At 31.3% G+C, this 22,791-nt stretch overlaps 1 protein-coding gene across 1 annotated transcript; it reads left to right on the top strand.

Moving 5' to 3' along the window:
- Positions 1-2,121: 2,121 nt before the first annotated feature.
- LOC143386312 (RNA-binding region-containing protein 3-like) lies at positions 2,122-22,381 on the top strand. The gene is made up of 10 exons (XM_077108108.1): positions 2,122-2,130; positions 9,885-10,027; positions 12,190-12,315; positions 13,394-13,545; positions 16,257-16,418; positions 17,482-17,576; positions 17,662-17,720; positions 20,061-20,193; positions 21,170-21,241; positions 22,294-22,381. Exons 1-9 carry the CDS (start codon positions 2,122-2,124, stop codon positions 21,227-21,229), a joined length of 939 nt encoding a protein of 312 aa, XP_076964223.1. The 3' UTR covers positions 21,230-21,241; positions 22,294-22,381.
- Positions 22,382-22,791: the final 410 nt, after the last annotated feature.

Here is a 22,791-nt window from a genome sequence, read left to right as displayed (position 1 = left end):
GTGGATGTGCAACCAATGTGATTCTGCAATCTGCATTTGGGGTAAAAATGGGAGTTCATAACCCACTTGAATCTAATGTATGAAAGATGATATGTCAAGAGCTTTGTAATGTTTTGAACATCCAATAAAAAAAATTTTTTAAAAAAGAAGTAGTCCGAGCATTCCTAACACTAGCCCTTAATATACATATTTATCATATGAGCAAGACTGTGAAATGTAGTGAAGTTCCTCAAATCCTGTTGTTTCATGAAAAGGGAGGTTACATGAGGAATAAAGGTGAAGTATCACATGGTGGCTTACTTTCCTACGTTTTCTGGTACTAGCATCCGAGAGAGAGCACCATTTAAAACAGTTGATCAGCAATTCAGTAGTGCATATTTTAGGAATGTACCCAGGTCATTACAAATGTGGTTCATACATACGTAGTTAATAATGGGAAATATGCTTTGTCACTGAATTTTTGCAGTAACTAAAAATCAGCAGCTGTGGAAAATTAAGCTGAGTTTTGATTCAACCTCAATTATAAAACTATCAGAATCACACTCAAATAAATGCACATAGAAATAGTCTTGATTGGACTTCAAAAGATTAGCAACATTAACTTTTTTGTGTATTGTGTACATCCATATATCTTCTATTAAAAATATAAAAATTTTGCCATTCAAATATTTATATGGTTATCTCTGCATTCATTCACTCATGTGTTTAATAAATATTTATGAGAGCAACTACATACCAGGCACTATTTCAAGTGCTTGAGGTATAGCCATGGACAAAACAGGTAAAGATCCCTACTTCCATGGATATTGCATTCTAGCAAGTAGATCATCAATGAACAACAAATAAAAATTATGAGTTAAAGATTTTTCATAAATACTGTTGGAAAACAGAAATAAAGCATGATTAGGACCAGGGCTACAACATTAAATAGAGTAATTACAGCAAGTCTCACACTGAGGAGATGGAGCACAGAGTGGAGGACAGACAGTAAGAGGGTGTATTCTGGTAAATGTCATGCAATGCACAGGAAACAAGGTGATATGGCTCTCAGGTAAACATGCTTGTAATACAGGCCATGTTTCTAGAGTTGAGTCTAACAAGGAATAAGAAGTCTCACACATTGCCTAGGACACATTTATTCTATATATATGTATATATATATATATATATATATATATATATATATATATATATATATCCAATTTAAGTAAGAATTACAACTTGTCATAAGTTAGATATGTTTCTAAGAACACTAATAGCTCTTATGACCTCTAAAAACTAGTGTTTGTGAAATAGGTAGATATGAACTAAACATATATATCCTTACACCTTTATAAGATACCCTCAATAACTTTTAATTTAAAAGGTACGTGGCAAAAAAAACAAACTTACATGGTTTAGTCATAAAGTTAAATAAAAATTAAAATTTCTGGTGTAATGACAATTCAAACTAAATTATATCCTATAAAGTTAGCAAAAAAGTGATTTCATAAGAAATATAATTAGTATTTAGAGGAATTATCATTATAATTTTGCAGTAGGCTTATTCTTGTGTAAAGATGGCACATGATTGGCTTTTCATTCTGCCATCTTTGCTCTTGTTATTACATATACTTTCCTATCACTTTATCTTTCATTGCAATTCATAAAACCTTCTATATCAAAATTTTAATCAAAATTAAAAATAAACAGTGTTCCAAAAATGCATTCCAGTGTATTTTTTACAGCATCCTAAGGTTGGTGATGTTTGTCTTCCTAAATATGCCACTGGGTAAATGGAACTGTTCCCTCTACAGCTGCACTGGGCTAACAAGAGTAAGCAGAGATTAAGATCTACCCTGTACTCAGCAAGGATACAAAACATGTATCTGTCAAAAAACTTGTATCCAGAATATATAAAGAACTGAATGACTCACTAATAAGACTACACAGAACCATCAAAGTATCTAAAATATCAAACTATCTTTAATGAGACACTACATAAAAAAAAAAACTATGTGTAGGGCTGGGGCACAGAGGAGGAGCACTTGCTTAGTATGTGTGAGGCACTGGGTTCAGTCCTTAGCACTGCATAAAAAAATATATAAAATACAATAAATTTTTTTTTAAAAAGACTTAGACATGGAGCAAGTAAGCAAAAGAAAATATGTTCCATATCATTGTCTTTTAGGAAAATAATTAAAATTACAACTAGATATCACTACACTCATATAAAAATGTCAAAAAATTTAGAAACAAAACAATAATGTCAGCAACATGACTACAAAATTCTGGCAAGGAAGCAGAGCAACTGAAACACTATCTCGAATATGCTGATGGGCCTGCAAAGTGGTACAACCACTTCAAAAGGCTTCTTGGTGATTTCGTATAAAGTCAAACATATACTTACCATAAGATCCAGCTCTTAAAATGTAAAAAGCAAAGTATATGTCAATACAATTGTTTATAGAGACATTACATATTACAGCCCCAAATTGGAAATAACCAAATACCCATTAACTGATAAATGCACAGTTAATTATATTTTATACAATAGAAAACTATTGAGCACTATAAAGAAACACATAGCTTACACATGCATCAAGTCACACATTTTTGAAACATGCATCAAGCTTGACGAAAGAAGCCAGATACAAGATTTCACACTGTATGAGTCATTCCAATGACATTCTACCAAAAGGCAAACCTATAGAAATATAAATCTCCTCAATGGTTATTATGGACTGAGGATAGGAAAAAAAGATATGATCATAAAAGTTATAAAAGGAAACAATTTAATGTGATGGAAACATTCATATTCTATATCTACATTCAGGTAGTTTTCTACATACATTTGTCCCAAATGGCCAAACTACACAACCTAAAAAGGGCAGATTATGTTGTCAGCAATTTATACCTAAACAACCACAGTTAAAAAAAACATCCCTTCTTTCAAAAAAAAAAAAGTCATATAGTTTCTATTATGTATGATAAAAATGTGCTGAAAAAGAAATTATAAAGACCTCATATATTGGAATGATGGAGTTGAATAGTTTAAAATTATTAATTATGAATTCTTCTCAAACTGATCATGAGATCAAATACAACCTATCAAAATCTCAAACTTGTTTTTGATTTTGTTTTCTCAGTGTATATGGGAACAGAGTGAAGAGATTGACAAGCTGGTTTTTAAATTTATAAGGAAATAGGAAATGTAAAGATACTTAGAAGACACTGGAAATAATGAAGAACAACACTGGAGGATGTACATTTACAAATATTAAGAATTACAAATCTATTGGATCTAATCAATGTGGCATTTATGCTAGGATAGATAGACTACATTTGTAGAATTGAGAATCAAGAAAAAAGCTATGCATATACAAAATACATGACTGCAAAATAATGCAAATACAAAGTAGTTAGAAAATGATGACCCTTCCAATTAATATTACTGGCTTAATGGAGATATACTTATGGGGAAAATATGTTTGTCATTATCTCACACCATACAACAAGTAATTTCAAGGTGTCTTATAGTTCTAATGTGAAAGTTGAAACAATAAGATCTCATAAGAAAGCACAGGAAAATAGCTTCAGATATATGTAGATGTTCCTTCAACATGATACAATAAGCATGAACAGTAAACATATTGAAAATAACAACATAAAATCTATAAAGTTCTAACCAATAAAATACCTCATTAAGAGAGCGCAGTGATGAGTTCACAGTTCTGAGCCACATACTCAAAAGATTTGCAACATATATTCTGAAAAATCTCAAATCAAATATATCTGCAAATCAGAAAAATGGAAACAAATTAACTAATAATTAATTAATTAAATTAACTAAGATCCAATAGGGCATAAAATGTTGCTCAATGCCATTAATCGCCATTAATCATTAACAATATGCAAAGTCTAACCCTAAAATGACAAAACAAACTGAATAACCTGGACTAATTTAGAAACTCTTCAGTAAGCATTAGCAATGATACAGAGCAACTGGATTTTTCATAACTTACTGATGAAAACTTTAAGGCATTTCATACCCCATTGATACTGATAATAGGAGAACCATAGCATCAAGAGAAGAAAAAATGGGACAATTTTCTTGCACAGAGATGAAAAACAAAAGTATTAGTGTAAGGATTCATTAAAATGCCTGACACAATTATCTGACAACAACTCATGTAAATAAGAGTGATCAAAAATAGAGGATTGAACTCAGGGGCACTTGACCACTGAGCCACATCCCCAGCCCTATTCTGTATTTTTATTGAGAGACAGGGTCTCACTGCATTGCTTAGTGCCTCGCTTTTGCTGAGGCTGGCTTTGACCTCTCCATCCTCCTGCCTCAGCCTCCCAGCTGCTGAAATTACAGGCCTGTGTCAATACTACCAGTGGGATGTTTAATATACTTTAAAATTCACTTGTCATTTTCCCTAAAAAAAAAAAAAGTTGGACTTGCAAAGGGCAAAAATTTATGCCCAAAATGTAGGCTCTCCTTTCACCTCATTGATTAATTCTTTTGCTGAGAAGAAGTTTTTTAGTTTGAATCCATCTCATTTATTAATTCTTGATTTTATATCTTGTGCTTTAGGAGTCTTGTTAAGGAAGTTGTAGTCTAAATCGACCTGATGAAGATTTGGGCCTACATTTTCCTTTTTTAGGTGCAGGGTCTCTTGTCTAATCCTAGGTCTTTGATCCACTTTGAGTTTTGTGCATGGTGAAAGATAGGGTTTTAGTTTCATTTTGCTGCATATGGATTTCCAGTTTTTCCAGCACCATTTGTTGAAGAGGCTGTCTTTTCTCCTATGAATGTTTTTGGCACCTTTGTCTAGTATGAGATAACTGTAATTATGAAGATTAGTCTCTGTGTCCTCTATTCTGTATCATTGGTCTACAAGTTTATTTTGGTGCCAATACCATGCTGGGTTTTTTTTTTTTTTTTACTATTGCTCTGTAGTATAGTTTAAGGTCTTGTATTGTGGTGCCTCCTGCTTCACTCTTCTTGCTAAGGATTGCTTTGGCTGTTCTAGGTCTCTTATTTTTCCAAATGAATTTCATGATTGCTTTCTCTATTTCTATAAGGAATGTCACTGGGATTTTAATTGGAATTGCATTGAATCTGTATAGCACTTTGGTAGTATGGCCATTTTGACAGTATTAATTTTGCCTATCAAAGAGCATGGGAGATCTTTCCATCTTCTAAGGTCTACTTCAATTTCTTCCTTTAGTGTTCTGTAGTTTTCATTGGAGAGGTCTTTCACCTCTTTTATTAAGTTGATCCCCAAGTATTTTAGTGAGCCTATTGTGAATGGGGTAGTTTTCCTAATTTCTCTTTCAGAGGATTAATCACTGATGTATAGAAATTCATTTGATTTATGGTTATTAATTTTATATCCTGCTACTTTACTGAATTCATTAATTCTAGAAGTTTTCTGGTGGAGTTTTTAGGATCCTCTAAGTATGGAATCATGTCATCAGCAAATAATGATAGTTTGAGTTCTTCTTTTCCTATTTTCATCCCTTTAATTTTTTTGTCTCTTTATTTTGCTGAGAACATGTTACAATCAATGAGGTGAAGAGAGAGCCTACATTTTGGGAACAAATTTTTGCCACATGCAAAATTTGCGTGTACCTATGATGTATGTATGATGCAATGTTACATTGTGTACAGCCAGAGAAAGGAAAAGTTGTGCTCCAATTGTATACAAGGAATCAAAATGCATTCTCTCATATATACCTAATTAAAATAAGTAAATAAGCCAATAAAAAAGTTTAAATTTTGAGATTTGGTAAAGTAAATCTATTGATCGATTTAGGTAGCATTGATGTCTTTAAGATATCTGCTGAGAGCCAGCGGAGTCTGTATGGCCCCTGGAAATCCCCAGGAGAGCTCGAAAGTAGTGCGAGAACTCAAAAGTAGCGGCAGAGGCGGATAGTAATGCCTCGCCTGTCAATACTGTTGGCAAAATGCCAGGGGCCATACAGACTCCTCTGGCTCTCAGCAGATATCAGTCTTTTAAACATGGAGCAGCTCTCATTTAATTTAATCTTCTTTGATGTTCTTACTTATGTTGCTCATTTTTTTCTGGTTTATTGTACAGGCAAAAATGATTGATATAATGGTGAATGAATGGAAGTGTGAAAGTGGCCACTATCTTATTTCCTTATGACAGAGGAAAGCTTTCAACATTCCACCATTAGTTATGATTCGTGTTATTAGTAAGTACCCTTAATCAGAATAGGAAAGATGTTTTCTTTCCTCAATTTCTGAGTTTTTATTACATAGATAGAAATGATAATTATGTGATGATCATAGATGTTTATCAAGTATTTTTGAGAATATTTTGAAGAAAAATCAAATTTTCACATTCTAATTGTATCCTCTTGTAATTTTTTTTATTTCAAAACACTTTCACAATAATGCATAGTATGTTACATATAATTTATAGTTATTTCTTTTTATCATAGTATAAAAGTACACTATTTCTTATTTAAGTAACTTTTTGAAATTTAGGTTGACTTCATTTTAAAAAAATTTTTTATTGGTGTATTACAAGTATGCATAATGGTGGATTTCATTGTCACATATTTATTCATGCACATAACATAACTTTGGTAATTTTATTTCTCATTCCCTCCTCTTTCCTCTCCCTGGTGACTACATTCTTCTAATGACATACAACAGACACACACACACACACACACACACACACACACACACACACACACTCACACACACACAATTATTAATTCCTGTTCTATATAGTATTGTGCAACTTGATGTTTTCCTTAACTATGTTGATATGAAAGTAGTCAATCGAAATTTATATGCTCTTATGTTATTAGACAAATATTGCCAAATTTCCTTCCTATTGTGTGCATTAATTGCTCTTCAGCCAGAAGAGTCTAAGTGCCTGTTGCTTCTTCCTTAGATAAATATTGCATTTAAAGATATTTTCACAATGCTATATGCAATTGGCATCTCATGTTAATTTTATTTCACAATAGACATTTTATTTGAAAAAAGGTATACAACAATTATTGCCAGATCTATTAATATTCAAGTTTGGCTTATGAAACAGATAAATCTATAAAATAGGAGAAAAAAAAGGAACTTACTGCCTTAACCTAAAGAGGGTAAGGAGCTCACAATAAAAAACAAAAAAGTATGAGCATTAAGTGCTTTCTAAATCAAAAGTTGTTCTTGTTTCATAAATTGTTATATGTGAGCTATGGAAGCAGAATTACTTTTTTTAACCTTAAGTTACCCTATAAATAACAACTAGAATTGCATGGCAAAATTACTTTTGATGCACAGAGTATTTCTGTCTCTCAAACCCCAAATTACCTGTGGTAGTCTCTTATTTGTCACAGGAATATTAAGGCTTTAAGCATTTCAAATGAAAGACCTAGGAATAATATATTCTGTACATTTTTCTTATTAATGATTAATTGTTTATATTATTCACAGTAGACATTCTTGTCTATGTACCATGAAATTCTTCAATTTTGTCCATTTTATTAGCATTTGCCTCTCAATTTTCTGGTCACTTTTGCCATTACTTCATAGATGATTTCACAACAGAAATGCTGAATAAGGAAATTCACCTTTCACTGGCCTCTACCTGAAGCTCAGATAATATCCATATGTTATTTTCCAGTCTATGTTAGATGTCAATCTCTAAGTGTGATTTTTAACTCTGTCCTTATCCATCAAGATGTAAAAGGATATAGTTGGCAAATTATAATCCCTTTGATGTAAAAATATATTAGTTTGATATGATACCTTGGGAATGGTACAAAGATGCTAGTTTCACTTTGATTTATCATATAATGTTGATTCCTTGCCTTGCATTGCGGAAGGATAAGTAGGTTGAGAATGCTCCTGCTTAGTATTGAATTTAGCAAATATTTTTAGAAAGTGAAGGACAGCTATCAGTTATCATGTGATGCACAAATGATTGAAACCTTTACTTTTTTTAGGGACATGATTCAAAGAGATTTTTTTCTTTCTGTGAGATATAAGAAGTTGGTTCTATGACTATATTTGTAATGGATACAGTTTATAAAAGCAGGGCAAGGAAAGTTTAGAAAATATATCACAGTGTTTTTCCTCACATAGATTAAGTGAAGGTCATTTTGATGAGTGATCATTTTTTAGTTGTTGTAATTATGGCCATATAGCCTGGAATTTCCTCTAATCACACTTCTGTTTTTTTTTCTTTTCTTGATCTATTTGCCAGAATAAAGTACCTGCCTACCAATCCTTTGATGTATAATGTTTAAATCCTCATAAGAATAAAATACTAACTTGCCTTTAGCTATGCTTCAAGAATATATTACACAAAGATAAACTGATCACTATCCTGGGATTTTAAAACATAGCTCAGTAGAACTTCCACACGCTTAACAAACTGTTGAAACAGTTCCTTTATTTCTTAGATGAATAACGCATGGCCATTTCTAACTCTACAGAGTCAGAGTATTTGAAATTATTGCCAGAGGCAGCAGTAGCAGAATGATTTTATTAGGTTTTAGTATGCTTACATAATTGAAGACTTTGTTTTACAGATGAACTACTAAAAATATACATGACTATATAAAAGTATAAGTATAAATATATAATCATATACATTTTATAGGCATCATACTTACATACATTTTATATGTACTTGCATATGCTTTTCAAGTATTATAATACTTATACTTAATGCATATTATGAGTATTATACTTAACAAGAATTAATATAAGTATGAAAGTATATAGATACCCCCATGTATATTCATGTATTTGAAAAGTGCCAAATCTGTGGGCATGTAACGTTTAGAAAGGGAAAGAGGAAAACCAGATTATGAAAGTTTTGGTAATAGAGACCAAAATTTCTTATAGTATTGTTCAATTCTTTAACCTACAATGTTGCATCATTACAACATAACCACAACAATAGAAACATCTAAAAATTCCATTGTTGTCGCTCTGTTGTGTCATTTGAGAAAGACAAGAAAAAAAGGTTGCTAATACTATATTAGAATTTACCTGCAAATCTTGTAGTAATTTAGACATTAAGCTATGTCTACTCTTAAAATTATTCCAATGTAATACTGTATATATTTACGGATAATAATAATGCAAAATTATTTTGAGTGTTACCATAGAAGAGAATTTGCATTGGGCTTGACTGCTTTTCTGCTGTATGTAGTGTTAGCTTTATAATTTTTCTTTGGAGCTTTAGCACCTACTCAGTGCTTGTTACAGGGTTTTTATGATTATGCTAGGGGCTGGGATTGTGGCTCAGTGGAAGAGTGCTTGCCTGGCATGTGTGAGGCCCTGGGTTCCATCCTCAGCACCACATAAAAATAAATAAATAAACAAAATAAAGGTATATAAAAAAAGCAAAAAGATTGTGCTAGCAGCTGTTAATGAACAAAATTTACTCTTAACTCTTTTAATACAGTAAGTTATTTCTTGTTCACGTTGTTTCCATTCCAAAATTATGATAGAAAGATAATCTCTTCTAAGTTATTCAAAAGCCTGAGTTGTCTTCACCCTGTGCCTTGTCAGGTTGATGAGGGCATTACCAAATAGTCTGCAGATCAGGAAGGGAAAATTATGTTAGAGTTCTTTTTTCTCCTATTTTTGGTTACATGGCAAACAATAACTCTAAGAGGGGCTTTCAAAGTTGGTCCAGCTAGAAGCCAAAGAAGACAAAATAAATTTTGTGATCAATTAGTAGTCTGCCACAGCACACATGAATATGTTTCTGTGCTGAATATGCAAAAGAATATTATGAAGTAAAGGGAAATAAGAATCAAGTATTTACATGGAAATTGGTTTGTCTATTCTGTAAATATCATGGATTGCCATAGCATTTTTGTTTTGTTTTTTAAATTAGTATGAAGACTATATGCCATTGCATGCACCTCTCCCACCTACATCTCCTCGGCCACCTGAGGACCCTCCTTTACCAGATGAGGATGAGGAGTTATCTAGTAAAGAATCAGAATATGAAAGCAGTGATGATGAGGACCGACAGAGGTTAGTAATAAGAATAAATTGTTTAGATTGTAAGAAGCATAGAATGTGGGAAAGACTTTTTTGTTCTTCCTATACTTTGCATAATTCTTCAGATTTTGGAATCATTAGAATTTGTTCATAGCCATCACCCCTCTAGCATATAAAGTTTTATAAATTAAGACCTAAGAATAGGTACTAGGACCTAAGGGTATTTTGGGGGAGTATGCATTATTTTTTAGATGAGTGATTGTGGCATTAAAAGCACACCATGAAACTTCATTATTTGTGGATTTGTGTTTGTGAATTTGCCTACTTGATATTTTAACTAGCCCCCAAATAGTTTATAATATACTTTTCAAGTATTTTGTGGAACTGGATGTGTATAGCTTGGTGCAAATTTATTTAAGTCACCTGACATGCAGATATCAAATGAGGTCAAATAAACTGGCTGTGTTTGTTGGCATTACATCATTATAATGAAGTGCTTGAGATAATGAACTTAGAAAAGGGTTTTATTTATTTATTTACTGGCCTCTCCAATTGTGGAGGTTCTGGTTGATTGGCCTCATTATTTTAGGCATGCGATGAGGCACAGCAGAACTACTTGCCTTACGGTCAGAAAGAGAGAGATCACAGCTCACAGTACACTTCAAGGGCATGCCCTGGTTGACATCAGGACCTTTCACTAGGCCCTACCTCCTAAAGATTCCATTACTGCCTAATAGGGCCACCCTGAAAACCAGGCTTTTAAACACAAGGCCTTTGGGGGATGTTCAAGATGCAAACTTTGTCAGTGACTCTCTGTCTTCTTGTTTTAGCTCTCATACAATATACAAGTGTTCTTTGCATAGTCTGTTCAGTGTCGTATTTTTCACATTTTTGAGTTTTTTTGGTCATTTTGCTGTTTAGAATCGCTGCCTAGTGTTGAAGTGTTACCTTGTATTCATTTCTGCCATTAATTCATCTTTATGAGAGAAAACAAAACTGCATAGAGTAACCTGTGTTTCCATGCTTTTCTGTCACTCTGTAACAGAACTTTCCAAAAAAAGGGAATATTTATTAGTTCAGCATATGTTTTTTGAGTATCTAATATATGTGCATGACCTTGATTTAGAGACTTGGTGTACTTCAGGTGAGCAATTTATGTGATTTAAATCACTGGATTTTTCATAAAATTTTTGGTAAGTTGTGTAATTAAGAGAGTTTAAAAATTTACATCGTATGTTTACATTTTTCTCTGGGGGAAAAATATTTAAAACCTATTTGAGCCATACCTCCTCTCTTGTTGAGTGTATTTGTGGTGCTTCCAAATTTTACAAATGAAATTCTGAGAGTTAGAATTGTGACTGGTGGTTTCTGAGCTCCTTCTTTATGGGAAATTCAAGAATGCTTAGTAAGATATAAATATTAGCTATTCATACTTACAATGGAGGAAAGCTATGTACAAGGTATCAATACTACTTCCTAATTATTACCTGCAGGCTACTTCCACCCCACTCCCTACCCCAGGGCTGGGGACTGAACTCAGGGCCTTGCATGTGCTAGGCAAGTGCTCTGCCACTGAGCTAAATCCCCAACCCTGCAAGCTACTTTGAGTGAAGTATTTGAAAACTGTTCTTACTTAGCTTGTTACCTTACCTTGCTTATATTATGATTTATTTGCAGCATATATTCATATGATACTTTTCAGTGAAATACTTTTTGGTCTATGTTCTGTTTGAATATGAATCAAAATAGTTTTACTCTCTTGGTAAAGTCTTTTGAATATCTGGTCAAGAAAATATCAATAAAATTACATAAATTGTTTTAAGGTATCAGTTCTTCTGTTTGGTATGAGTCCACCATTTTATTTGGACAACTAATAATGTTTATAATGAAAAATATTTTTAAGATAATTTGATAAATTTTAAGTAAATTCTTAATTCTTTCAAAGAAAGTTAGAATATAAGCTCTGTCAAATCTTTCAAAGAAAGTTAGAATTTAAGCTCTGTCAAATTTTTTATCCCTTTATTTATGTCTTAGAATTTCTTATCCTATGTAAATATATTACATATTAGATAAGTGAATTGTGTTATAACTTATTTTTATACATCCAAATTCAAATTTAAGCTTAACACCAACAGTATTGAATAATTATGCTTCTAGATAAGGATCTTGTTTACACTCCCTCTTTTCCAACATAGAATGACCAAACTAATGGAACTAGCAAATTTTCAGCCCAAAAGACCAAAGATGGTAAAGCAGCGCCATGTGAGAAAAAAGCGAAAAATACAGGATATGTTGAATACACCCTCATCTTCTTCACACAGGTAGTTTTATATAGAATTATGAAAGTGAATGCTGTCCATATGTACTTTGTTTACTTGCTTAACTACATTATTCCTAAATGTAGCTTTTGTTTAGTACACCTTTACTTGGTTCACCAGTGGCTTCCTGTTTGCCACATTCACAACTATTCATAATTTTCTCACAGTTTACCATTGTTTAATAATACTGAGTAGCCCGGGTCTCAGAATTTTCCACGTTTCATTTTATAACATCATGTTCTCTTTTTGTCTTTTCTATTTAGTGTCTCAATATTAATTGAAATTTTAACTTCTTTTAGTTTCTCTATTAGATATATTTGTCTTATAATTAACTTTATAAATTAAGAGGGGAGTTTTAATTTTTATTTTTATTTTTAAGGGAATATATTTTTAATCACTTATTTCAATTTAAGTAGAAATAATGTGATATATAATTTGATACCCACCTGACTTGACACTGCTATTCCATACTTTTAATCTCTATAGCAGTACTGAACAGCAGAAACAATGTGAGCCACATTAAACTTTCCAGTAGCCAAATTAAAACAGTAAAAAGAAGCAGATGAAATTAATGTTGATAATATGACTATGTAACATGTATACCCAAAATATTATTTAAGCTGAACTCAGTATAAAATTGAGATATTTATTATATATTTGTTTTTCATAAAGAATCAGCAGCCACTTATAGCTGTTATTTACTTTGTTAACACAGTGCTGCTGCATACTGTATAAAATATAGTGCATTAAAAATTTATACATTAATATAAATTTAACTTTTTTGAGTATATTAGTAAATAACATGGTGTATAAAATCAGTAGTCAAGTAATTCAAGTACTGCCCTTCATTTACCTGGTAACTTTATGCAAATTATTAGCATCTTTTAACCTCAATCTCCTCATCTGTAAAATAGAAATTTAGTAATACATTAGTGCATATCTTAGAGTTTACTGCAGTATTTAAAACACTTTATGCAGTGCTTATTGAATGTTTTATCAAACTGTTACTTTTAAATTGAGAATGAAATAATATTCTCAGGATTTGCGATTACAAATTCATGCTGTGGTTATTTTTAAATAGCAATGTACATCCTGTGCTGTTACCTTCGGATGTATTTGACCAACCACAACCTTTAGGTAATAAAAGAATTGAATTCCACATATCAACGGACCTGCCAGCTGCATTGAAGAAAGATTTAGAGAAAGAACAGAATTGTGAAGAAAAAAATTCTGGTAAGAATATTTGAGTTCTTTCACGTGATAAAGTCAGTCTTATTGCACTAGAATTAAGTTTCATATATAATATTTGTCTGATTTCGTATTTGTCAGTTTTACTTAAAATATGTGATTAGGCTTCCTTAATATCATGAAATAATATACATTTTCAACTGTTTTATATACATAAAACTTACTTTGCAAGGTTGTCACTATTACTTTTTTGCTAGTAATGACATCTAGAGTAAAATTTATGTTTTCTGGCTGGTATATACACTAATAATACAAGAGTTTTGTGTTGTGATAACTTCTCATTGCTTGTTTAATGTGATGTTCTATGGTTTTATTAATGTCATTGTATTATTAGGAAACAACATAGCTATCCTGTGAGTTGTAGATTTTACACATGTATCTATATTTGTGTGTGTGTGTGTGTGTGTGTGTGTGTGAGAGAGAGAGAGAGAGAGAGAGAGAGAAAGAGAGAGAGAGAGAGAGAGAGAGAGAGAATATTCGTGTATTTTTTTTTAATCCAAAACTTTTGGAGGATTGTTTACCAGATACTATTTTTACATTTAAATTTAGCATATTAAAAACTACAGGGTTTTTTTTCAGCTTTTTTAGACATTAATTTTTTATTTCCAAAATCATACAAGCTTATTAGAAATTGACTCAGGACAGAAACATAAAGTAAATTTTTTTAAAAAGTTAGCATTCCCAAACCCTACTATTCTCTGTTCTACTGTGCAGAGGTAACCAATGTTTTTGTTTCTGCATTCTTCAAGACTTTATCTTGTGGGTTAGCTTTGTGTTGCTAAAACACAACATCAGAGATCATCAATTTAAAGGAAAGGTTTATTTTGGCAGTTTAGGAAGTTTCAGTCCATAGTTAATAGACTCATTGCTTTTGGGACTATGGTGAGGCAGTAAATGGTATTTGTAACACATGGCAAAGGAAGCTGCTCATCTCATAACAGCCAAGAAGCAAAAAGAAAGAAAGTGTCATAGACCAGTGTTCCATAAGTCCTGTCAAGAGCAAGCTCCTGGTGACGAGACTACTTCCCACTAGACCCCATAATATTGCCATGGGCTAATCAAGCCTTTACCACATAGTCTTTTTTAAGATCAGTGTAGATCCAAACTATAGCAGTCAGTACATGTAAACACATTTTTCTTTTATTCTTGTTTTTGAACATGAATATGAATAAAATATGCACATCATATTTTACGGTGTTCATCTTTCACTCAGTGACTTATTGAAAGTTTGTTATATAGCAGACTCTGGACAAAGACATTTTCTCTTGTATTTTAAAATTTACAGTCTAGCGGAGATAACTTACTATATCAGAGCATAAAAATATGTACCATACTTTTTAATGGCTGTGTAATAGAACAGAGTATAGTAATATCAGTCATTATTTAATCATACAATATTATGAGTTTTCTAATCTTTACTGTTACAGAAAACACTAAAATATACATCTTTTTTACGTATATATTTGAATACTTCTGTGACTATTGGGTAGAATTCTAGTAGGTATAAGAGACATAATGAGTGAAAATCTCTAGTGAATTTTAATTCCCGTCTGATGGTTAGTGAGAATGCATTGATTTTGGGGGGTAGCTTCATTTTTGTTTTTTTCAATATTTTTATTTTTTGTTTTGTAAGTTCATCTTATAAGTCACTCATTAACATAAAAATTTATTAATCTGTTTTTTCTTTACTAGTATATGAAAATTGTGCATATTTACGTGGAACAATTTTCTTAGGTTTAATTTGCTCAAAGACTTATACATGTACAAAAAGGGAGCATTCTACATCATTGGCAAAGCAGTAAAATTAATAGTAGAAGCATTTTAGAGGTTTTAGGTTTTCTTTTTTAGGTAATATTAACTAGAATGTTTAACCCTTTCTAAGAATTTTTCCCCTATGCCAGATTAATTATTATCGATGCTAAAATTCATATTTTATTAATGAAATCCAGTATGTTGATAACTAAAGTAAAATATTTTTAGTATTTTTTAATTTTCTTAATTTGAATGAGTAATTTTTAAATTTGGGGTTTCTTCTTAAAGAATCAAGATTATAATTATTTTTTTTTCTTTGTAGTGTGGGGAGGTTAATGGAAGGACATACCTTGTTATGGTGTTTATTTCAGCATAGTTTACTTATCCTAATCTTATAATTATTGAAAAGATTGAGGTTGTTTCACAATGTTCTGATGTAACAATATAATCATCATAACTATTATATAACACTGAGTGACTATCTTAGCAGAATTATGTAATTTATTTAATTGCAAATTTCTTTTTGTTCCTGCAGTTATTAATATTTCACACTGTCTACCCAGTAAAAGTTTCATCCGATGCCCCTTTGGCACCTCAGACTGAATACGTTGAAACTAAATTTATTTTTTCCTCTTTGCAGAACCTCTATGTAGCAACACAAAGCAATAGTTTAGCTGATTAGCTCTTGTCTATGGGTGTTTTCATATTACAATAACAAAATTAAATAGTCATGATAGAAACCATATGACCTACAAAGCCTAAAATATTTACTATTTGGACCTTTACAGGATATTATTTTCCTATGTCTATTCTAGAACATTGAGAAACACCAAAAAATTCAGTGATGCCAAAAATATTTGTTAAATTAAAATAGGAAACAGAAACTTGAAAACTATATTGAAAAGAGAGATAGTTAATGGCTAATATTAATGCTGAACTCTTAGAATTACCTGCTACTGAAGTTGATGCATCCAGTATAGGATTTGGGAAAATCTTCCCCAAACCTAATCTGAACATCACAGAAGAAACTAAAGAAGACTCTGATGAAATGCCCTCAGAATGTATTTCTAGAAGGGAGTTGGAAAAGGGCAGAATTTCCAAAGAAGGTCATGTTATGAAATAAACCAGTTTATATTCCATTTCACAGTTCTTTAACTACACAGAAACAAAACAAATCCATTTATATCAAGAAACATAACTTAAAGCATAAACATCAATTTTTATCTGATTAATGTTTTTCATCTCTTTTGGGTTTTAAACCCTATACTTTATAGGTAAATTTCGTTTCCATACTGTTTCCTGCTTATATTCATTTGGGAAAAATATTTCTTTTCATTCCTAAAACTTTTTTATATGGCATGTAAAACAAATAATTATATCCACAAGTCTGGAGTTATGTGTTACAAATATAGAACTGTTAATTGATAATTTATTTTTCTCTGTTGTGGATTTAACATACTATATCTGAGGTGCATACAAAGCAACTCTAAAACAATGTTGATGTTTAAAAATGCATATTTTAGGATTTTATATTCTCACATAATAGTTTTCACTTTTAAAAGATTTTTTATTATTTAGTTCATTTCAGAAAAATATAAGGTTTTTGGACTTTTCGTAACATGTAACTTTTTTCCCACGATAATGAGAGATAGACTTCCAGCTAGTATTTTTGCATATAACTTCTAGTTATGAAGAACAGATTGCTTAGTAAACTTGGGGAACTTATAAAGGGAATCTGAAATACATTTGTCCGAAAAACACGATTGTTATTTTGGAGTACTTCATAATTATTTTTGAATGTGGAAGTGGCTGGTGGTTTGGAAAATTTATTTTAATCAAAATGTTATACAAACAATATCAGATATGCTTTGTTCTTTGATAAGTAACTCATCTTAGGACCTTTAATAGTAAATATTTTATTAAACAGATTTTAGTTATTGTAGATGTCAGAGATTTTTCAAAATAATACTTAATTTTTTTCCTTATAATCATTTCAGATTTTTAATTTGTATTATATAACCATCAGTAATATTGCTACTAATATCTATGGCTTTAACATTTTCATAAAGCCTATTTTACCTGTTTAATAGTTATTTGCATGTTATAAGTTTCTTTGAAAAATTGGTAAAAATATTTTAATTTTATATCTTTGTTTTGTCTTTAAATAAGAAATGGAAACGCTTTCAGTTTTTAGAAGTTATGAACCTGGCGAACCAAACTGTAGAATATATGTAAAGAATTTAGCTAAACATGTTCAAGAAAAGGTAAGTTGAACTTACAAATCGATTTTGTTATTTTACATTTTCCCCGCTGGCTTCCTTATTTATTTCTTTCTTATTGAATTTCCAGGATCTTAAATTTATTTTGGGGCGCTTTGTTGACTTTTCATCAGAGACACAACGAATCATGTAAGTAGCAATCATAACCTCAAGTTATGTTTTGGTTTTCCTCTGTTGTGAATTTAACACTTTTTGTTATGCCACCATTTTCCTTTTAAAGATGAAGATTGAATGAATATATTGGTGTATTTTCTTTCACAAGTAACCTTTTAGACATCTAGAATAGGAATTGACAAACTTCTTTAAATGGACAAACAGGAAAAAATACAATGTTTTTATTTTATTGCAGGCCATGTTGTCTGTAGCTAATCATTTTTGTAGTCCTAGCTTCAAAATATCTGTGATACATAAACAAATATTTATGGCTTTATTCAGGTATTTCTTTACTTACAGGAATGGACTTTTGGTAAATTCTGCTCCTGTACCCTGCTCTAAAGCACAGGTATTCAGGCTTTAATATACCGCACAATAATCACCTGAAGATTGTGGTGAAACAGTTTCTTGGGCCCATCTCCAGAGAGTCTGGTTTTCTAGAATGTAATAAGACTCATGAGTTTGCATTTTTCAAAAGCTTTTGGGTGATATGAAGCTACTGGTCCAAAGAGGACACTTTGAAAAATATTATTTTAGTGGTTTATCCAAGAATATACAGTAACCAGGAAAGTTTTTTAAGAATTTGTACTCTGGCAAGAAAGTTCTCATCTTTTAATTGAACTGTATTAGTCAAAGCTAGCAACTCTGTGAAAGTAGAAAAAAGGGATGTGATTCATTATTGCTATAAAGTTAATATTTGGAGTTAAAATTTCATTTTTTAAAATTTTATACTAGTTAATTTCAAAGTAAAGATTCTTTGTCATATAAATAAAAAGTAGAATGAAGTAGAAGATGAGAAATGTTTGAGTGGAGTTAAAATAACAAGTTAGTTTTGTTTTAACTTTCAGTCAAAAAAGTACTTTTTAATTCTTATCTGACCTGCATGTCTTTTTCGATAGATATCCAGAGTTAGGACCACATCTTAACATTCTCGGTCTGTATTCATTAGTGGCAGATGTCTCATCAGGATATCAAGTTTATTTTTCTGGCCATGCAAAATGCTGTTCTTTGTTGTTGCCAATAGGACGTGATTGTACAGGGGGAAAAAATATATATATGCATTCATATGTTTGTGTATATATGTAAACATTATTTTCAGTATTGTCTATAATAAGAATTTGAACTTAAAATATATTTCTATGTTGAGAAAACTGTAGGTAGCAAAATAGTATATTGTTTCCCATGAGACTGACCATGTGATTAAAAAAGGTCAGTGCATTTTTTTTTATTTGATACCTTTACATCTTAGTATTCTTTTCCCATCCAGTATACCATATCTTAGTAGAAAACTATACTCATTTTTCTAAGTAGTTTTGAAGTATAGATTTCTCTCAGAAATGTTGAAAAAATGAGTATGCTGTAGAATAATAGAACACTGTACTAGGAATAAACTCTGTAATTTGAGCCATCTACTTTTCAGAGTCTTCTCTCTAGGTATCACTTTAAAATGATAGTTTTGACTAGAAAATAAGTAAGGTCTTTTTCTATCCTGATACTATAATTTCTTTCCCTTTTTTTCCTCTTATTAGTTCTTTTTAGTTATAAATGGCAGTAGGATCCATTTGGCTATAATTGTACAAGCATGGAACATATCTTATTATGATTTAGGACCCTATTTTTATGGAGGTACACCATAGTGAGATTCACTATGGTATGTTCGTATATGTACATAAGAAAATTATTTTAGATTTATTTCACAGTCTTCCCTTTTTCTTGCATGCCCTCCTTTCCCTTCATTTCACTTTATCTAATCTACTGAATATTTATTCTCCCCCTCTCCCTGCATTATAATTTCTTATAGTAATAATAATATAATAAATTACTCAGTTGCTTATATTTGGTTCCTATTAATCTTCTATCCTTGATCGTATGGTTTTTTGTTTATTTGTTGTTGTCACTTTGAGCAGAAAGTATTGAATTGATTGCAAGAAACTTTTTGAAAATAGGGATATATGTGGCAAACCTAAGTAATAGAAACATACCTAGTATGCACAGGACTCTGAGTTTAAGCTCCAAAACAATAACAACCAAAAACTGTGTGTGCTTTTACTGTTACTTTATAACTTTTAAATAACATAAATATATGTTTAAAAGTTAAAATATAGAGATTCACACAACATGAAATTTGTATTACCTGCTTGTAGAAAAATAGAATACAAAATAGAATTCTAGAAAGCCTAACTGTGTTAATCAGAGAGTATAGTCATTTTTATTTTGAAATAGCAACTTTTGAATTGTTGAACACATTCTTATTCATTGGATCAAAATAATTTTACATTTTTTGAAGCAAAACTACTTTTCTTCCTTGTATTCTAGGTTTGATATACGCCTGATGAAAGAAGGCCGCATGAAAGGACAAGCTTTCATTGGACTTCCAAATGAAAAAGCACCAGCAAAAGCCTTAAAGGAAGCAAATGGATATGTTCTTTTTGGAAAACCCATGGTGGTTGTATCCTTTATATCAATCTATTTCAAAACTATGTAATTTTGGGGAAAAGGGTATAACTGAAATTAATTCTCTTGTTACCCTTTAAAAAGCTCATCTGGCATTCTACCTTGAAATATGCAGTTACAGTTAAACTTTTCTTAGCTGAGGCAGGTGATGATTTTATTTAGACTTTTAATGCATGAAGTTATTAAATTTCAGCCAAGTTTACTTAATATTTCACTTACATAGCTCAAAAGTACATCTTCTTACTTAGCCTTACAAAGGGTATTTAGAAATACATTTGGAGTCACAAAAACATTCATTATACCATTATTATTCTCTTGTATTATTATTAATATTTTGCTTGATAATTTTAATATCCAGATCATATCATTGGTTAATCATCTTTTAGTTATTAATGTATAAAGGTAGAAAGTCCAGGTATAAAAACTAATGATACCAAAGGAAAGGCTAATTTTTTTTTATTGGTTGTTCAAAACATTACAAAGCTCTTGACATATCATATTTCATACATTAGATTCAAGTGGGTTATGAACTCCCATTTTTACCCCAAATACAGATTGCAGAATCACATTGGTTACACATCCACAATTTTACATAATGCCCTATTAGTAACTGTTGTATTCTGCTACCTTTCCTATCCTCTACTATTCCCCCTCCCCTCCCCTCCCATCTTCTCTCTCTACCCCATCTGCTGTAATTCATTTCTCTCCTTGTTTATTTTCCCGTTCCCCTCACAACCTCTTATATGTAATTTTGTATAGCAATGAGGGTCTCCCTCCATTTCCATGCAATTTCCCTTTTCTCTCCCTTTCCCTCCCACCTCATGTCTCTGTTTAATGTTAATCTTTCCTTCCTGCTCTTCTTCCCTGCTCTGTTCTTAGTTGCTCTCATTATATCCCCTCCCCCCACAATGATTATGTAGAAAAAAATTACTTTCATTTTTATGAAGGAAACCTTAATTTTAAAATATTAGCAGTTTGCTCGATCTGCTAGACCCAAACAAGATGCGAAAGAAGGGAAAAGAAAGTGTTAAATATTAACAAAGGTAAGTGTGGAGAAAACATAAAAAGACAAGAATTTCTATACAATCAAAATTAAAGAAGTGTAAAAGCCTGATAGAATAATAATTATGATACCTCTTAAGAATTTTAAGGAAATTTCTGTGTATACAGTTAATTCCAGAAAACGTCAGAATTATTGACTGCAGAAAAAAGTTCATTTGTATGTAAAAATTAAGTTTGGAAAAAGAATTTTATGAAGTATATATCTATTAGTATTTATTTATAAAGAAGCGGGTTTTAACCTTTAAAATATTAAATCCCTTAGAGAGCTTGGTAGAACAGTCTGCTAGGCTTCTCCCTCCCTACCAAGAATTTCTCATTCAGGAAAACTGATGTGGGTGACAAGTCGTCCTAGTTTTCCTGTGACTGAGGGATTTCTCAGTATACACTACCTTCAGTGCTAAAAAGATCCAGCATGCCAGAACAAGCTGGTTATTCTGGGTGGCACCTGGTAATTTATGTAGCGTGTTCCCTCATAATAGTAAGGCAACTTGGTCCAGAGCCCACACTTAGAAACTGACAGGAAACAGTTAAAGCAAGATTTTTCAACTCTTAAAATTCTGCAGTGCTGAGAATATACAATTAATTATTAATATAAAATGTAAAAAAAAAATTTGTGGAATTAATTTTTTTCCCTCTGGATCAAGCAATTTTAATGTTATGATTAGAAATAATAAATTAGGCATTATATATTCTAAAGTTTGTTACTTAAGAAATAAGCAGAAGTAAATTACTTTCCTTTTTTTAAAAAAAAATTTCTCCCTTTTTAAACTGGAAGGACATGAAATAAATTGGTCAAAATTACTGTGTCTAGCTGAAAAAATGCTAAATAAGAAAATTTTACAGTGTTTAGTCTCTCTGAGAAGCCTTGGATATTTGAATTTTGTTTCAAACTATCTATACTATTGTAACCAGAAGTCAAGTATCTTAGGGGAAAAATTGAATAATTTCAGTACGTTTTAAAGTCATTTATTTGTAAATCTAATGCTGAAAAAATAAGAAAAAAATTAAACTGCATTCTGCTGTTCTTCTTTAGAAGCATTCCTGCGTAAATACTGCTGTAATACTGTCATGCAAAGTGTATCCTTTCTTGTTGTATCCTTTTTGGGGCAGTGTTTTTTGTTTTTTTCCTAGAGATATTTTTTTCCTTTCCTATCCACTGATCCAGATTAAGTAGTCATTTTTCTATACTTTTATTCAAGTGAACTATTTCTAAAATTATTTCTATGGCTTGAACAGGTTTGTTGTTGAATTTTCTATGCTTTCATTTACGTTGTATAGTTTTGCCAAGGAAAGTTAGTGAATCAGGTCAACTTAGAGAATGTATGCATTTGTTTTAACAGAGAATGTGGTCTTTCTTCTATTTATGTATTTCCTAAATCTAATTCAGTAACATGCTTTTTATTTTATGATACACCTGGTTTAGGTGTTCTGTATAACATGCTCTCCAATTTTAATGGGAATTTTATTAATGTACATATATTGAAATAACTGGATTTCTGTATAAATGCCAAATAAGAGTAGCGTACCTCAC

Source organism: Callospermophilus lateralis, unplaced genomic scaffold (assembly GCF_048772815.1).
Source record: "Callospermophilus lateralis isolate mCalLat2 unplaced genomic scaffold, mCalLat2.hap1 Scaffold_138, whole genome shotgun sequence".
NCBI classification, from domain to species: domain Eukaryota; kingdom Metazoa; phylum Chordata; class Mammalia; order Rodentia; family Sciuridae; genus Callospermophilus; species Callospermophilus lateralis.
Note: the sequence above shows the minus strand (reverse complement) of the source record. Positions and strands in the feature narration are given on the sequence as shown.